Source organism: Panulirus ornatus, chromosome 18 (assembly GCF_036320965.1).
Source record: "Panulirus ornatus isolate Po-2019 chromosome 18, ASM3632096v1, whole genome shotgun sequence".
Taxonomy (NCBI): domain Eukaryota; kingdom Metazoa; phylum Arthropoda; class Malacostraca; order Decapoda; family Palinuridae; genus Panulirus; species Panulirus ornatus.
The window spans coordinates 57,643,939-57,661,597 of NC_092241.1; the positions used below are offsets into that span (position 1 = coordinate 57,643,939).

Consider the following 17,659-nt stretch of genomic DNA (forward strand, 5'->3'; position numbering starts at 1 on the left):
TACCCTTACGTTACTTACTCGATCAAACCACCTCACACCACACATTGTCCTCAAACATCTCATTTCCAGCACATCCATCCTCCTGCGCACAACTCTATCCATAGCCCACGCCTCGCAACCATACAACATTGTTGGAACCACTATTCCTTCAAACATACCCATTTTTGCTTTCCGAGATAATGTTCTCGACTTCCACACATTTTTCAAGGCTCCCAAAATTTTCGCCCCCTCCCCCACCCTATGATCCACTTCCGCTTCCATGGTTCCATCCGCTGACAGATCCACTCCCAGATATCTAAAACACTTCACTTCCTCCAGTTTTTCTCCATTCAAACTCACCTCCCAATTGACTTGACCCTCAACCCTACTGTACCTAATAACCTTGCTCTTATTCACATTTACTCTTAACTTTCTTCTTTCACACACTTTACCAAACTCAGTCACCAGCTTCTGCAGTTTCTCACAAGAATCAGCCACCAGCGCTGTATCATCAGCGAACAACAACTGACTCACTTCCCAAGCTCTCTCATCCCCAACAGACTTCATACTTGCCCCTCTTTCCAGGACTCTTGCATTTACCTCCCTAACAACCCCATCCATAAACAAATCAAACAACCATGGAGACATCGCACACCCCTGCCGCAAACCTACATTCACTGAGAACCAATCACTTTCCTCTCTTCCTACACGTACACATGCCTTACATCCTCGATAAAAACTTTTCACTGCTTCTAACAACTTGCCTCCCACACCATATATTCTTAATACCTTCCACAGAGCATCTCTATCAACCCTATCATATGCCTTCTCCAGATCCATAAATGCTACATACAAATCCATTTGCTTTTCTAAGTATTTCTCACATACATTCTTCAAAGCAAACACCTGATCCACACATCCTCTACCACTTCTGAAACCGCACTGCTCTTCCCCAATCTGATGCTCTGTACATGCCTTCACTCTCTCAATCAATACCCTCCCATATAATTTACCAGGAATACTCAACAAACTTATACCTCTGTAATTTGAGCACTCACTCTTATCCCCTTTGCCTTTGTACAATGGCACTATGCACGCATTCCGCCAATCCTCAGGCACCTCACCATGAGTCATACATACATTAAATAACCTTACCAACCAGTCAACAATACAGTCACCCCCTTTTTTAATAAATTCCACTGCAATACCATCCAAATATACTTAAACGTACATATATACACATGTACATATTCATACTTTCTCGCCTTCATTCATTTTTGGCACCACCCCGCACCTAAGGAAACAGCCTTGCCACCCCCTGCGTCATTGAGGTAGCACCTGGTAACAAACAAAGAAAGTCCACATCCGCTCACACTCAGTCTCTAACTGTCATGTGTAATGCAGTAAAACCACAGCTCCCTATCCACCTACAGGCCCAACAGACCTTTTCATGGTTTACCCTAGACATTTCACATGCCCAGGTTCAGTCCATTGATAGCATGTTGACCACAGTATAGCACATCATTCCAATTCACTCTATTCCATTTATGCCTTTCACCCTCCTGCATGTTCAGGCCCCAATCACTCAAAATCTTTTTCACTCCATCTTTCCACCTCCAACGTGGTCTCTGTTTCTCCTTGTTCCCTCCATCTCTAGCTCATATATCCTTTTTGTCAACCATTCCTCACTGATTATTTAATAATAATTCAATAAAACCCACCAAATAAACACCTGTAAATAAAATACAGTATACATATTGTGTACAGCTTCCCCACATACCCTATGGACATGCAATACTTAATCTAAGCCTAAAAAAATTATCATAATGCAGAGGGCTTTAGTCATAATGGTAACAATATGCTAACAACTAACAAGAGGCCTTACCAATAACAGAACCCTTAGGGAGGGTCGCCAGGGTACAGTCTGCATACTTGGGGTGCATAATTACAGCATCTCGAGGGTCCTCACGCTCCGACACTGCCCCAATTACCATGCCCTCAGGTAAAGTCGTGGGAAGGTCCTACAAAAATACTTTACATGTAAATTTATGAGCAGAGCAGCAGATATTTCTGATTTGAGGGACTTTGATTTAAAAAGACAATACTATTACCTTTAAATCTTTGTCCTGGCATCATTTGGACAATGCAATTTACTGAATATTTCACATATGAATTACAATGAATCAACCACCACTGACAATTAGATAACTGACATTAGCAACAAGTCATATAACCTTAATTTCATCAAACTAGTTAAGTTTGGAATGAAAGATCATTCTGTTCCTCCTCGAAGCTTTCTATTCCTAGTAGCAAACTGCATAGCATTTTCCTGATCATGTTACTTAATCAAGAGCAAGTGAGATAGTATTCACATCCTCAGGTTACCTTTGAGCATCAGATGTGAGTGTCCTAAACTTGTAACTTATTTTCCAAGTATAATAATGAGCCAAGGATACTTCTGCCTTAATTATACTGTCAAATGGTATACTAAAAGGTTGAAGACCACCCACATCCTCTACCTATGCAGTAGTGCCTTTCAGGTACTACAAAGACAAACATGATAAATATTATGCTAGTATCATTACATATTATCCCTGGGGATAGGGGAGAAAGAATACCTCCCACATATTCCCTGCGTATCGTAGAAGGTGACTAAAAGGGGTGGGAACAACAGAGGGAAGGTGACTTACTTTTCAAACAAAAACCTTTTAGCCAAGCTCTGCTACAGTGGTTTGTCCCAATTAGATTCACTGTCCAGTAATCATCCCTGACACTAATGAATGTGGTGGTACAGCATAACACTCACTTTATCTCTGTATTTGCCTTCTATCTTAACATGATTCACTTCTAAAAATCATTGATAACACCTATCTATCTCATTTGCCAAGGTAAGATTATGAAATACTGTTCTCTTATCTTTCTCAACTTTGCTCACTCCTTCACAAGCTTCTTAAGCTTCTATTTGAATTAATCCCCTCTTATTTAATCAAATGGTCTTCCCCTTATCATCTCCATAAACAAGTTTCCAAGATTTTAACTCAAATTCTACATGAACAATATATTTCCTACACTCACTGGTATAGTTTTATAATCTAACCAGTAATATGAAACTAAAACCAAATATCTTACCAAAAGAAATAATAGAAATAAACTTTACAAAATGTCTAATAACAATCCCTTATAAATATTACAAAATCCACTTAATTTAACATATCACCATGTTGTGGAACAAAGCAAACAATAAAGAAAGGCTACACTCTAGAGAAACAATGGGTACCAGATCAATTCAGATGATATTCCATCAGTGACTGACCTTCAGAGAATGCACCACTATGTCTACACATCCCTCCTCAAGAGCTATTTCCAACTCCTTTGTGAAGAGGCTCTTGCTCCCAATCTTTGATAAAGCTAAGTTCAAGATCTTATCTCCTTTGGTCTTCATTGTCACTAGAAAGTATAAAAAAGGGAAAATATAAACACAACAAAAGGTAGGTTAGAGTATAATCAGGTACCAAGTTCAAAGTCATTCCTCCTACATGGTCACTAAAGACTGAATAAATGTAATTCAAACAAAAATACACAGCACATCAAACAAAGTGTGCACCAGTCTACTCCTCTATAAAGTATATGTTTTAAGAAAAATTCAGAGTATCCAGGTAAAGTTACATCATCTAGCCAGCACAGTATTTCATTCCAAAGTTTGTACAGTACTTGCAGGAACTCAAAGTTACTTACCAATTTCAAACTTCAGCTTTGGATGTAATTTTTGTAGGGCATCTCGCACCAAGTAGGTCTGCTTCATGGCCAACTGAAGATAAGTACAAGAACAATAACCATATTAACAAGTGAATATAAATGATGAGAAGAAACAGAAAACAATTATCTTAATGAATTCTTCTTCACTAATGATTTCCCACCAACAGAAGGTTCCAATTAAAACCTGCAGATACTGAGGGAGATACGAATTTTGAAGAGTGGAAAAGGGAATGCAGAATGTATGAAATATATCAAAATAAGAGACTTAATGTGAACGAATGTGGCCTTTGTTGTCTTTTCCTAGCACTACCTCACGCACATGCAGGGGAGGGGGTTGTTATTTCATGTGTGACGGGGTGGCGACGGGAATGAATAAGGGCAGACAATATGAATTATGTACATGTAAATTTTTTGATTTTTGATTTATGCTTTGTCGCTGTCTCCCGCGTTTGCGAGGTAGCGCAAGGAAACAGACGAAAGAAATGGCCCAACCCACCCCCATACACATGTATATACATACACGTCCACACACGCAAAATACATATCTACACAGCTTTTCATGGTTTACCCCAGATGCTTCACATGCCCTGATTCAATCCACTGACAGCACGTCAACCCCGGTATACCACATCGATCCAATTCACTCTATTCCTTGCCCTCCTTTCACCCTCCTGCATGTTCAGGCCCCGATCACACAAAATCTTTTTCACTCCATCTTTCCACCTCCAATTTGGTCTCCCACTTCTCCTCGTTCCCTCGACCTCCAACACATATATCCTCTTGGTCAATCTTTCCTCACTCATTCTCTCCATGTGCCCAAACCATTTCAAAACACCCTCTTCTGCTCTCTCAACCACGTTCTTTTTATTTCCACACATCTCTCTTACCCTTACGTTACTTACTCGATCAAACCACCTCACACCACACATTGTCAAACATCTCATTTCCAGCACATCCACCCTCCTGCACAAAACTCTATCCATAGCCCATGCCTCGCAACCATACAACATTGTTGGAACCACTATTCCTTCAAACATACCCATTTTTGCTTTCCGAGATAATGTTCTCGACTTCCACACATTCTTCAAGGCTCCCAGGATTTTCACCTCCTCCCCCACCCTATGATCCACTTCCGCTTCCATGGTTCCATCCGCTGCCAGATCCACTCCCAGATATCTAAAACACTTTACTTCCTCCAGTTCTTCTCCATTCAAACTTACCTCCCAATTGACTTGACCCTCAACCCTACTGTACCTAATAACCTTGATCTTATTCACATTTACACTTAACTTTCTTCTTTCACACACTTTACCAAACTCAGTCACCAGCTTCTGCAGTTTCTCACATGAATCAGCCACCAGCGCTGTATCATCAGCGAAAAACAACTGACTCACTTCCCAAGCTCTCTCATCCACAACAGACTTCATACTTGCCCCTCTTTCCAAAACTCTTGCATTCACCTCCCTAACAACCCCATCCATAAACAAATTAAACAACCATAGAGACATCACACACCCCTGCCGCAAACCTACATTCACTGAGAACCAATCACTTTCCTCTCTTCCTACACGTACACATGCCTTACATACTCGAGAAAAACTTTTCACTGCTTCTAACAACTTGCCTCCCACACCATATATTCTTAATACCTTCCACAGAGCATCTCTATCAACTCTATCATATGCGTTCTCCAGATCCATAAATGCTACATACAAATCCATTTGCTTTTCTAAGTATTTCTCACATACATTCTTCAAAGCAAACACCTGATCCACACATCCTATACCACTTCTGAAACCACCCTGCTCTTCCCCAATCTGATGCTCTTTACATGCCTTCACCCTCTCAATCAATACCCTCCCATATAATTTACCAGGAATACTCAACAAACTTATACCTCTGAAATTTGAGCACTCACTCTTATCCCCTTTGCCTTTGTACAATGGCACTATGCACGCATTCCGCCAATCCTCAGGCACCTCACCATGAGTCATACAAACATTAAATAACCTTACCAACCAGTCAATAATACAGTCACCCCCTTTTTTAATATCCACTGCAATACCATCCAAACCTGCTGCCTTGCCGGCTTTCATCTTCCGCAAAGCTTTTACTACCTCTTCTCTATATATATATATGTATATATATATGTATATCTTCCATTGTTCTCACCTTTTTCCTTTCTGTACTCAGTCTCTCCTGGTACTTCCTCACACAAGTCACCTTCCCAAGCTCACTTACTCTCACCACCCTCTTCACCCCAACATTCACTCTTCTTTTCTGAAAACCCATACAAATCTTCACCTTAGCCTCCACAAGATAATGATCAGACATCCCTCCAGTTGCACCTCTCAGCACATTAACATCCAAAAGTCTCTCTTTTGCGCGCCTGTCAATTAACACGTAATCCAATAACGCTCTCTGGCCATCTCTCCTACTTACATAAGTATACTTATGTATATCTCGCTTTTTAAACCAGGTATTCCCAATCATCAGTCCTTTTTCAGCACATAAATCTACAAGCTCTTCACCATTTCCATTTACAACACTGAACACCCCATGTATACCAATTATTCCCTCAACTGCCACATTACTCACCTTTGCATTCAAATCACCCAACACTATAACCCGGTCTCGTGCATCAAAACCACTAACACACTCATTCAGCTGCTCCCAAAACACTTGCCTCTCATGATCTTTCTTCTCATGCCCAGGTGCATATGCACCAATAATCACCCATCTCTCTCCATCAACTTTCAGTTTTACCCATATCAATCGAGAATTTACTTTCTTACATTCTATCACATACTTCCACAACTCCTGTTTCAGGAGTACTGCTACTCCTTCCCTTGCTCTTGTCCTCTCACTAACCCCTGACTTTACTCCCAAGACATTCCCAAACCACTCTTCCCCTTTACCCTTGAGCTTCGTTTCACTCAGAGCCAAAACGTCCAGGTTCTTTTCCTCAAACATACTACCTATCTTTCCTTTTTTCACATCTTGGTTACATCCACACACATTTAGGCACCCCAATCTGAGCCTTCGAGGAGGATGAGCACTCCCCGCGTGACGCCTTCTTCTGTTTCCCATTTTAGAAAGTTAAAAAAAATACAAGGAGGGGAGGATTTCTGGCCCCCCGCTCCCGTCCCCTCTAGTCACTTTCTACGACACGCGAGGAATGCGTGGGAAGTATTCTTTCACCCCTATCCCCAGGGATAATATACATATATATAAACACATACACACACATACACACACACACGCACATATACACACACACACACATACATATATATACATGTGAAAAATGTAAGAAACAATTTAGAAGTAAGGGGAGTGGGGGAGGAATGGGATGTATTTAGGGAATCAGTGATGGATTGCGCAAAAGATGCTTGTGGCATGAGAAGAGTGGGAGGTGGGTTGATTAGAAAGGGTAGTGAGTGGTGGGCTGAAGAAGTAAGAGTATTAGTGAAAGAGAAGAGAGAGGCATTTGGACGATTTTTGCAGGGAAAAAATGCAATTGAGTGGGAGACGTATAAAAGAAAGAGACAGGAGGTCAAGAGAAAGGTGCAAGAGGTGAAAAAAAGGGCAAATGAGAGTTGGGGTGAGAAAGTATCATTAAATTTTAGGGAGAATAAAAAGATGTTCTGGAAGGAGGTAAATAAAGTGCGTAAGACAAGGGAGCAAACAGAACTTCAGTGAAGGGTGCAAATGGGGAGGTGATAACAAGTAGTGGTGATGTGAGAAGGAGATGGAGTGAGTATCTTGAAGGTTTGTTGAATGTGTTTGATGATAGAGTGGCAGATATAGGGTGTTTTGGTCGAGGTGGTGTGCAAAGTGCGAGGGTTAGGGAAAATGATTTGGTAAACAGAGAAGAGGTAGTAAAAGCTTTGCGGAAGATGAAAGCCGGCAAGGCAGCAGGTTTGGATGGTATTGCAGTGGAATTTATTAAAAAAGGGGGTGACTGTATTGTTGACTGGTTGGTAAGGTTATTTAATGTATGTATGACTCATGGTGAGGTGCCTGAGGATTGGCGGAATGCGTGCATAGTGCCATTGTACAAAGGCAAAGGGGATAAAAGTGAGTGCTCAAATTACAGAGGTATAAGTCTGTTGGGGATGAGAGAGCTTGGGAAGTGAGTCAGTTGTTGTTCGCTGATGATACAGCACTGGTGGCTGATTCATGTGAGAAACTGCAGAAGCTGGTGACTGAGTTTGGTTAAGTGTGTGAAAGAAGAAAGTTAAGAGTAAATGTGAATAAGAGCAAGGTTATTAGGTACAGTAGGGTTGAGGGTCAAGTCAATTGGGAGGTGAGTTTGAATGGAGAAAAACTGGAGGAAGTGAAGTGTTTTAGATATCTGGGAGTGGATCTGGCAGCGGATGGAAACATGGAAGCGGAAGTGGATCATAGGGTGGGGGAGGGGGCGAAAATTCTGGGAGCCTTGAAGAATGTGTAGAAGTCGAGAACAGTATCTCGGAAAGCAAAAATGGGTATGTTTGAAGGAATAGTGGTTCCAACAATGTTGTATGGTTGCGAGGCGTGGACTATGGATAGAGTTGTGTGCAGGAGGATGGATGTGCTGGAAATGAGATGTTTGAGGACAATGTGTGGTGTGAGGTGGTTTGATCGAGTAAGTAACGTAAGGGTAAGAGAGATGTGTGGAAATAAAAAGAGCGTGGTTGAGAGAGCAGAAGAGGGTGTTTTGAAATGGTTTGGTCACATGGAGAGAATGAGTGAGGAAAGCTTGACCAAGAGGATATATGTGTCGGAGGTGGAGGGAACGAGGAGAAAAGGGAGACCAAATTGGAGGTGGAAAGATGGAGTGAAAAAGATTTTGTGTGATCAGGGCCTGAACATGCAGGAGGGTGAAAGGAGGGTAAGGAATAGAGTGAATTGGAGCGATGTGGTATACCGGGGTTGATGTGCTGTCAGTGGATTGAATCAAGGCATGTGAAGCGTCTGGGGTAAACCATGGAAAGCTGTGTAGGTATGTATATTTGCGTGTGTGGACGTATGTATATACATGTGTATGGGGGTAGGTTGGGCCATTTCTTTCGTCTGTTTCCTTGTGCTACCTCGCAAACGCGGGAGACAGCGACAAAAAAAAAAAAAAAAAAAAAAAAAAAATATATGTATATGTATATATATATATATATATATATATATATATATATATATATATATATATATATGTATATGTCTGTGTGTGTATATATATGTACATGTCTGTGTGTGTATATATATGTAAACGTTGAGATGTATAGATATGTGTATGTGCATGTGTGGGCGAGCATGTATATACATGTGTATGTGGGTGGGTTGGGCAATTCTTTCATCTGTTTCCTTATGCTACCTCGCTAACGCAGGAGACAGTGACAAAGTATAATCAATAAATAAATATATCAAAATAAGCTAAGTCTACTTTCATTCTGAAGTTCTTTCCTTTCAACATTCTGTTGAATCTACTAGATTAGGTAAGAATAAGGAGCGGGTAATCATATTTGAATTCTTTCAATCTTATTACTACAGAATACAAGCTGTCTCTAGAAAAGAAAATTGCCTAACTATTCCCCTCTGCCCAGAAACTGAAACCAAATTCTCCTGCTTATTAATGATGACTACTAAACACTATGCTACAGTGCCTCCTAAAAAAGGACAAAGAAATCTAAAACATAATAATTTTCATCATTATTTCAAAAAATAAATTTGTTACGCAAGATCATTACTTTTCCCTGAAGCTGCTTGTCAAAATTTAGATAGAAATAGGTACTGGTACTGTTCATTCAACATTCTCATTTAGAGACCATGATGTGCAGATGGCTTCACCTAGAAAACAGCCTTTACAGGTCACTCCATAACCACAGATGTCATATACATATGAATTTACAAAGATTTCATTTCTTAAATACCATAAAATTTCACAAAAAATAATTGTACTCTTAAACATAAACCTTTTCCTTATTCCATGTGCACGTGGGGTTCATAACTGCACAGAACAAGAATGGAGCTCTATCACAATTTATCATTACTTTTATAAAACCTTTTAAATTTCTGGATTCTGCCTATGTTCTCACTCATCATTTAGTTTATTACATTCGCTGTATACTGTATCCTTCACCACACCTTTTCTAATATCTTTTTTTTTGTATACAAAACCTTGAATTTTTCAATATTCTACGTTCAGTATTCCACATAGTCTGTTCCATTCCACGACATCTGCCTACAGACTCTTGATTAATTTCATACTATGTTCTTTAGGTGATCAGCCCCTCCCTATTTCAAGTAACTGATTAACAGCAGCATTACAAGTGAGTGAGGAACTTGATAGCTATAATCTCGTCTCCCCTTGTCCTCTCTTCTTATATGGGCAAGTCTATGGCTTCAATCCTCTCCCTGTACCTCAGCTCATGCACTTTGGATACAATTTTTGTTGCTCAACATAGGATCTACTCAAGCAAATCCGTCTCCTCAAATGAGTTGATCAAACTGGTAATGAACACATGGACAAATCCTTTTGAACATCTCCCTATCCTAACCATTGCAGGCATCTCAGACCTTGGATAGAATTATATAGCAAATATCCCTTCCAACTCCCCTGATGTTATTTTCTGGTGACAAGCAGATTTTCAGTCAAGATGATGACTTAGCACATTAAAATGTCACCATGACTCATCACCTCTTGCAACTGGGTGAAAGGAGGTGACTGGGTATACAGTGCAGCATCTCTGAAACAGTAACAGGAGGCTTTACATACACAAACTTCTTTTTTTTTTTAAGTATGTTTATCTTCAATCACTTATCCTACATCAACATCTGTGTAATTTCTTGTGGAAATCAGACTCATAGATGACAGAAAGTTTCATCCATTGCCACACTAAATTTACTTAGATACAGGAAATGGAGATACAGGAGGCTGGGACCTCTCTTTGACTCTGCCACGATAAGATTATTGAAAGCCGTGTAAAAGAGTGGAAACAATATAAACAACAAATAGGAGATGCTATATAAACTGGGGATACAAGAAAGTGAAGCCATGTCAAGACCATTACTTTACAGGAAGCAAATTACTGCAATTTACATTTAAGAGGGACTAAGAGGGGTTGAATAAGGGCCAGTTTGTCATAACAAAACAACATTAAGAGATCTGTAAGTGAGGTAAATAATATACTGGCTTTTCTGTTCCATGTTGGTACTATACATGCAGGCCTATAAACCATAAAAACCAACATAAAATGGCAGGTCCTTAAACGACTTGAGATATATAGATCAACAACCACCTTACATATTTATGAGGCGAAGTGCACTCATCATCCACACAAGAACACACACACAGCAGGTTTGGGCTGATATGATGGATGGGGTAAAAAGTTGTGGTGGGTCCACACAAAAGACACTACAGGTTGGACAATGGAGAAGATAAACCCCTCAAGCCAAATAATATTTTCTATTAATTGTCCAATCATATTAAGGTTATTTACTGCAGACAATCACAAAGGTATCACAGTAAAGTGTCAAAGTGAATGTGTGACAAAGGAAGTGAAAGTGTGTTATTTCACACAGCTTGAAAACTCAGAGGGGAGCTAAAGTAGTGCGTACAGGTCATTAAATTCAATGATGAGATCACATGAGTGGTACACTGATAACTACTGAGTCTCATGAATATGTCTGTGGATAATGTAAAACCCCTGAGACATGTATGGAGTGTCTAAGATTGCAACCTTTCTAGTCAGATACAGTAAAAAAAAAAAATTAAGACTAACCAAATGCTAAATAGTAAAGACGAGGGACAGCAAAAGGAACTCAAGTTCAGCCCCTAGACTAACAAGAACCATATTTCATGAATCTATTTGTGAGAGGGACATAACGGTTGACCCAATTCCATATCAGTCACATAGAAGATCAGTAATCAAGGTAAATAACATGCTGGTCAATTTCAAAACCATCCTCAAGTATACTGGCAAAACAAAGAAATAACTGCAACCTTTTAGATTGTGAATTGGACCATCCCACTTATATGGAGAAGTGAACAACCAAACATTTGCCATTCTATAAGACAGAATGAGAGCCATGGTTACAACTTTCAATTTCCTCATTGAATCTGATTATGTTAGCATTAAGCAGTTCTATAAAACAAGAATGAAAATCATCCACAGGGAATAAGAAGTAACTAAGCACAAGAAGAGTAAGAAGTGAAGCAGCAATGAATGTTGAGAGCATTAAAAGTACAGAAAACTGTAGAATATCTAAAGAATTGGTAAATTAATTATAAGACAGAGAAGTTAGAGGACACCCCATAAATGTAAAAACTTCTCACATAAGCAAGCAGGTAATCCCTTACATCTCTTTAAGAATGTAAAGAAATAAGGTGCATCTAAAGCTACCTAGTCATAAATGAATGGAATAAGCTAAATGAAGAGACTGAATGCAGAAAGGAAACCGAAGTGTAAAAGGTGAATAACAAACTGTAATGAAACCATACATATTATAATCATAACCAACCGCATGTCTTTGAATATCTGTAATTGTTACTGATAACACATGTTTTCTAGAGAAATTTCACTGAAAAAGGAAACATTCTAAGATACATCAGATCATCATGAATTTGCAAATTTATCTTAACCAAACAGGCTTGATGGCTACTTAACAGCATGTCAAGAGTGGAAAATCATGAAGGCAAAAATGACCTAAAGAAAGTTTGATATTTTCATTTTCAGGGCCACTAAACTCTTAAGCTTTGAGGTCTTTTTCTTTCATACTTTCGCCATTTTCCGCATTAGTGAGGTAGCGTTAAGAACAGAGGACTGGGCCTTTGATGGAATATCCTCACCTAGCCCCCTTCTCTGTTCCTTCTTTTGGAAAATTTAAAAAAAACGAGAGGGGAGGATTTTCAGCCCCCACTCCCTTCCCTTTTAGTCGCCTTCTACAACACGCAGGGAATATGTGGGAAGTATTCTTTCTCCCCTATCCCTAGGGATGAAGGTATTTCAAGAAAAACTTGAATCCTCCCATTTTCAATTCTCCCAAGCCTATCAAGCCTGGGATAGTTTACAAAAAGTAGGATCTTCTCATTTTCAGAGCCCTCAGGTTATTTGATCTGATGAAAATTTAAGGAAATCAAATTTTCTTATTTTTGGAGCCCCAACCCTTAATACAACACTAGATAGGGGTGAAAGGATACTACCCAGGTATCTCCTTCATGTAAAAGGCAACTTGGGTGAAGGATTTGGGGTTGAAAATCCTCCCACCCTCTGTTATCACTTTCAGATGAAAGAACAGAAAAGGCTGCTAAACGAAGATTTTTTTTCTCTCGGCCTTGGTCATATGTTCCTGGCACTACCTTACTGGGGCAGGAAGATGTGAATGGGTACAGCAGAAAGACCACGACATGTATGGCTACAATAGTGAGGCTTATGAAGATCAGGGTAAATGTAAGATTAATGTAAAACTATAATGTAAAACTAAGTGAAACACTTGCAGAAATAAAAAGAACCTATAAAAACTTTACCTAACCTCCCCTAACAGTAGAATTGTTTCTCAATGTTAACTGAAAAAATATGTGAATGTTAGAGCTTCTGTTTACATTAAATTGTTGGCTATTTCTTGCTTTAGTATGATGCAGACACTAAAAAAGAGCCAATGACCACCTGCTAGCATGCTGAATGTTCAGCACCATGGGCCTAGCCACAACACAGGAAAACTTTGTTGATAATTACTATGTACAGTACTACATAACAAGTACAGTGAAGTCAAGATAAATTTCTGCTATTAGGGGTTGCTAAGTGAGGACTTCTGTTGACTTTAAAAAAAGTTTCATTTAAAATTAATCAGTGATCTTCATAAACCTCATCAGTGTTGCCTTTTTCATCACTGGATAAGTAAAAGAACATTCCCAATCACATGGCATCACTCAATTTCAACCTATCAATATTGAACACTGCAAAACATTACCACTCACATGCCAAAGGTAATGGGGTGACTTTCCTATACTACTGTATTTTACTAATGAAAGCAAATGAGCAACAGGTTAATTGTACTTACGCTGCTGTAACTTTTACTTAAAATCTATCATCTAAGCCCTTCCCACTTTTCTCAGTTTGCAAGAAGGAAGGTTAACACGTGAACATTCCTAATAACATACAGCAACATTCTAACACCATAAGATGCATCATCCACTTATCAGTACATCCAAAATACATCTTTGCATCGTTTAGTGTGTATGTAAGAAATCATAAATACACAGAAATACTTAAGAAAATCAAAGAAGTTTCTACATGTCTATTGTGGTAATCTACAAGCTCACCACATTACACAGAATATCATTTATAACTTTATAGTGCCTCTTTGGAAGTTGAAATTATATCTTTCAATAGTTCTTGATGTGGTATGCATGACTTCGACCCTCATTTCTCCTGCAAATGACCATCTTATCAGATTTACGCTCCCTTTATCCAAACGTAATTGGGGTTCCACAGAGAACTGGGGTTTTGAATGGTCCAATTTACAAGAAATGGTGATTTGTCATAGAAATGAAGGTCAAATTCATTCAAAAGACATAAAAAACCATGGTCAAACAAATTCAACATAACCAAACCTAAGGAAGGAGACTGGCTTCAAACATATGTATGTAAATAAGATTTTTTTTTTTTTTAAACTATTCGCCATTTCCCGCGTTAGCGAGGTAGCGTTAAGAACAGAGGACTGGGCCTTTGTGGGATATCCTCACCTGGCCCCCCCTCTGTTCCTCCTTTTGGAAAATTAAAAAAAAACGAGAGGGGAGGATTTCCAGCCCCCCGCTCCCTCCCCTTTTAGTCGCCTTCTACGACACGCAGGGAATACGTGTATTCTTAATCCCCTAAATAAATAAGATATATAACCAAAAATAATATGCAAGAAAAATTTTACTTCATTAGTGCTTTAGATTCACTCTATGATTATAGTACTAACATATTGTAGAACATATGCATCTGAGAAAACAGTTAAGGAATAACGATAAAAGGGGAAAAAAAGGCATTAAAATTGTAAATATTTATAGTATGGTTAGTGCCAAGCCCGGGGTAGCCAGGGTGGGCCAAGGGTTGGGATCAATAGGATTACAAGAGACGAAGTCATAGCTTCTACCAAGCGCGTTTCTGGGAAAACCACCAATGCAGTCATACAGGTTTTTGCTTTTGCAAAGTATTAATTTAAATACCGAGGAACATACACTACATCTTCACTCAAGGCACAACAGCTGACACCGGAACCCATGCAAGACCCATCTCTGTTATGTCTGTGGTAGGACTACCGGCAGGCCTTATGCTCCTACATCTGTTATGATCAGTGAACAGATACACGTTGCAGTTTGCTCAACATACATACGTCCTCTGGCCAAACCTCCCCGGGAATTTCCCAATCAGTACAAGCCACTTGTACAATTTTTTTGTACTATTGTACACCTCTCACAATGTACTCACCTCACTATCCCTAGACCCAATTCTAATGTTGGTGAGGGGCTTGGAGTGTCCATTAGACTCCATCCTTCACAAATTGAACGTACTAGTAGGGCCAACCAACTGGAACTTTCACCACCACCACCTTGTGTGTCACCTCACGTCGTCTGCTGGGTCGGCACTGGCCACCTACCCCCCAGCAAACCCTAACATCAAGCCGGATGGATCAGCTGCTCCTCCAGGCACATTCCGATCTATATCCTTAATTTCGATTCTCAACAAGTTATATATATATATATATATATATATATATATATATATATATATATATATATATATAAATATATATATACGTATGTGGTCATCTATCTCTCAATGTCTCTATCATCGTCAAATCCACCCACAGTTTGTATGGTGCATCAAATATATAAAGACTCTAAACTGGCTCGTGTGCACCTTAACCCAATCAGTGAAATCACATCTATTTCCATGAAAAAATCTTTTTGCTTTTCTTCAACAGTCAAGGATGTGTGTTCAATGTACAATGATATTTCTTTATTCAAGTAATACATCTAAATATTCTTTTTACAGATTTGAATACAGATAACCTTGAACACAGAGCTTTACAATACATGGGATTCCCCGTAACTTCCCCAATCCATATGTTTCCGACGATTCTAGGATAACGTTAATGGGAAATACACAGTACATAAACATACTGTCATCTTTAAAGGTCAATGCTTTTCGTTAACCTTTGGCTATTTTTGTTGCTTTTAGTGTAATCTCAGTAAAATAGTTCAAAGTAAAGCGAGGCTGCCCACCAATCAGAGCCCAACTTTGAAATCTAATTTTGCATCGCATTTCAGCCAGAACCGACTTTTTACATAACTCTACGTTGATATTTCGTCTGATTCACCCATTCATAACTAATTTAGCTTTTTCGTATGTTTAAGAAGAAAGAAAAGTATTGTTACGTCTCTAAACATTGGCTAACTAAAATGAACCTGTTGTTGTACGATTGCATCATGAGACTTGATTTACTCGACATGAAAATTAATTCTTTCAGAAAGTCTTTTCTCATATCACATAACTTGTGTGATAAAAGAATATTATAAAACTAAAAAATGGCCTACGAACTGCATCTGTCTCATCATGACAAGGTTTTAAATAATTTCTTTTCGCAGAGATGATCGTTCCTGTTCCGTTCCATATCCCATTCACATTTGTGAAAGGAAACGGTAAATATATTCCGTAATTAAAATATTAAAATTCTTCCTAGCTTCTTCATGCTATTAATATTCTTATTAGAATTTATTTTAATCTGAGGCATAGAAGATCTTTTCCTTCATATATTTATGCCACAATTCCTTAAAATTTTTGTGCTGAAACTGTGGATAATTGCTTCGTATAAACACAAAATAACTAAGAATAATAAAACGATGACCATTTCCATTACGTTCATACCGTGACTGATTTTCATTCTATTCTTTTTACGTGATAATTTCCAAGTAATGAGAGGACAGCATAAACGTGGTACTGCGAGGCAAGTATAACAAAAAATATGATAAACAAACCAATGTTAATGGCAATCATCTTGATACGGTTGCATGTCAGTCATACATTCCCCTTGTAAGAATGATAAAAGACTTTAACCTAAGACTTTGAAAGAGGTAATACACCAGCTACGTTTAAAATGAGTAAATTGCACAATAGAATTGTGTAAATACTCTACACAGTAACAATCAGTAATTGCATGTAATTGGAATAAAACAATATTTCACACTTTACCCAGTACACACATCCACGTAGGAGACCAATACATCACAGTTATATATGGGTCGTCCTAAGCCAGTAATGCTACCTTGATCACACACACCCGACCTGTGCCAGTAATGGCACCCTGATCACACACACACCCGACTTGTGTCACTGACAAGATCACGTGACAAGCTTAATCTTATCACACACACACACACACACCACAATTGAAAGAAAATAGAGTGAGCTTACAAAATGATATTCTCATAAGGACTATAATTCAGATTATCCGTGAATTGGCCTGAAATGCTGCGTGTCTAATACTTCTCACTTCCTGCATTAAATCACACAAATATAGCTACTTCCTCTGGCGCTCTAGAGACAAATTATATGGGAGCATAACACAATCTATGAATCCGGTCCGATACAACCAGCAGATTTTATGGACAATAAGGAATGAAAAGATTTTCATCAAAACCAATAAGACGAGACGTTTACAGAATGTTCTGGTCATCTTGTTTACAACTCGTCCGCATCAATGAAAGTAAGAAATTTGCATTTAATGCAGACTGTCAAAATGTGACATGCAAAACAGGAGGGAGGATTTACTAACACTGACGCAGATTTTTCAATTACCGGAATGTGGTAACAGGTCATATATCACGAAGCATATGCATTGACCTATGAATATTACATATACTAAAAAAAACATCAGGATAATATACAAATCATACATT

The 17,659-nt window shown here is 38.8% G+C and overlaps 1 protein-coding gene across 2 annotated transcripts in view; it reads right to left on the bottom strand.

The window, feature by feature from the left end:
- Positions 1 to 17,090, bottom strand: part of Hmbs (porphobilinogen deaminase-like protein l(3)02640) — a 39,558-nt gene extending 22,468 nt beyond the window's left edge. The window contains exons 1-4 of one of the 2 annotated variants that reach the window (XM_071673304.1): positions 16,953 to 17,090; positions 3,715 to 3,787; positions 3,293 to 3,426; positions 1,865 to 2,000 (exon numbers count right to left, since the gene is read on the bottom strand). In XM_071673304.1, coding sequence (XP_071529405.1) covers positions 1,865 to 2,000; positions 3,293 to 3,426; positions 3,715 to 3,781 — 337 coding nt within the window. In that variant the 5' untranslated portion in view covers positions 3,782 to 3,787; positions 16,953 to 17,090. Of the gene's footprint in view, positions 1 to 1,864; positions 2,001 to 3,292; positions 3,427 to 3,714; positions 3,788 to 15,188; positions 15,361 to 16,952 lie in introns of those variants that run through there. The other variant, XM_071673303.1, reaches the window with a different exon arrangement.
- Between the last annotated feature and the right edge of the window lie 569 nt (positions 17,091 to 17,659).